This window comes from Triticum aestivum, unplaced genomic scaffold (assembly GCF_018294505.1).
Source record: "Triticum aestivum cultivar Chinese Spring unplaced genomic scaffold, IWGSC CS RefSeq v2.1 scaffold155426, whole genome shotgun sequence".
Classification (NCBI taxonomy): Eukaryota; Viridiplantae; Streptophyta; class Magnoliopsida; order Poales; family Poaceae; genus Triticum; species Triticum aestivum.
Window position 1 is genome coordinate 142 of NW_025252983.1, and position 1,873 is coordinate 2,014.

At 36.2% G+C, this 1,873-nt stretch overlaps 1 protein-coding gene across 1 annotated transcript; it reads left to right on the forward strand.

The window, feature by feature from the left end:
* Positions 1–204: 204 nt before the first annotated feature.
* On the forward strand, positions 205–1,600 carry LOC123177458 (carbon catabolite-derepressing protein kinase-like; the record flags this gene model as incomplete). The annotated part of the gene is made up of 3 exons (XM_044591191.1): positions 205–398; positions 1,137–1,268; positions 1,415–1,600. Coding segments are annotated over 3 exons (512 nt in total), but the record flags the coding sequence as incomplete, so codon positions are not given.
* Between the last annotated feature and the right edge of the window lie 273 nt (positions 1,601–1,873).

A 1,873-nucleotide genomic window follows, 5' to 3' on the forward strand; every position in this document is an offset into this window, starting at 1 on the left:
TCAGACTTGTGGGTGTGTTCCTAATTCCCACTTAATCAATTAGTCGAGATAATGTACATTAGTATAGGATATATTCGGCTTTCGTTAAGAAGAAAGTTCAGCTTGTGTTGTTGCTGTGAGTTAGTAGAATTTGCATATGCATTTTCTTCATAGGCTCAATGTCTAACACTTTACTTCTATTGTTTTCTCATATCTTATTTCTAGCAAATAGAGAAATCAAGATATTGAGGTTGTTCATTGACTTCATTCACCCTCATATCATCCGGATTTATGAGGTCATTGAGACACCGACGGATATTTTTGTTGTGATGGAATATTGCCAGAATGGTGACCTAGTGGACTACATTGTTGAGAAAAGGCGGTTACAGGAAGATGAGGCCCGTCGAATCTTCCAGCAGGTGCCTTTTCTGCTCTTGCCATGTAGGAAGACAATTTTTGGGAATAACAATATGTTGAGCTTCCTATTTCGACCATCAAATGTATGGACATGCTTGCTAGTTGCCGACCTTCCTCATGTGTTTACTGTGCAAATCGCGATCCATTTGCTTGGTTTGCATTCGTTGACTAAGTTTTACCGATAATTTTTTGCTCGATGATGTTTTTTTCGGGAGGGGCCGAAAAAACATGGTTTACGGAAAATGTCAGACTATATTATATTTAGGCTCGTTGCTTTTCTCGTTTGTTTGTTTTTTTTGTATCATTTGGCATCTTCATCTTTTCATGCCTTGGTTATCTTAGTATCAATAATTAAATCAATTTTTGTTTAAATGGCGTGTTATTCTTCAAGCCTTGATTGTCTTAATCTCAGTGCTTAAATTAAATTGTCCTTTAAAACATAAAGAGATGGTATATCCCTTCTGAAGGCGAATTTGTAATTTGAAGGGTTCTTTCTGATTCACTGAATGCATATTGAGATTTTCTCTCAATTGTTTTTTCAATTAAATTTTTGTTAAACATATTATATCTGGTGTTGAATACTGCCACACAAACATGGTTGTTCATCGTGATTCTAGCTGCGGGAGTCTAAACTATGCCGCACCATAGGTATTCACTTATTTTATTATTTGAGTCCTTATCCTCATTCTTATTCTCACGCATCGTCTGGGTTAATAGCTTTAGTGAGTGTTTCTGCATAGGTTATCTCAGGTGAATTGTACGCTGGACCTGAGGTTGATGTTTGGAGCTGTGGGGTGATACTTTATGCTCTTCTTTGTGGTGCTGTTCCATTCGATGATGACAACATTCCCAAACTGTTCAATAAGATAAAGGTGAGACAGAACATTTGTAGATTTAGATGGATCTGACAAGTGTTTACCTTTTTTCCTTCTGGAAATCAACAAATTCATGTAGATTAGTTGGACTTTATAATTCAAATTTTTTTGGAGATTAGACTCCCCCTTATTTGGTGTTATAGGGAGGCTTCTATATCCTTCCAAATCATCTATATGATCTTGCAATGGATTTGATCCCAAGAATGCTTATTGTTGATCCCATGAAGAGAATCACAATCCGTGAAATTCGAGACCACCCATGGTTTCAGAATCGCCTTCCTCTCTACCTGGCAGTGCCTCCACCAAACACAGCACAGCAAGCCAAAATGGTACCCCATCTATTTCACATTTCAAGCGACTATCATATCTGCACAATAAAACTTTTCAGCCTTTATCCACTTACATATATAGGATTTTTAATGGATGATAGGAAAATTAAGAACAATAATATTTTCGTGAAATGCTCTCTTTTATGGGTATAATTTCATTGTAATATTTGCAAAGAAAATATAATAGAAATCAATGGCCATAGTTGTGCCCTTGTTTTCAGAAAGGTATAACGTCAAGTCTCCATTCAATGTTGCTCTTTATTTATCAAAAAA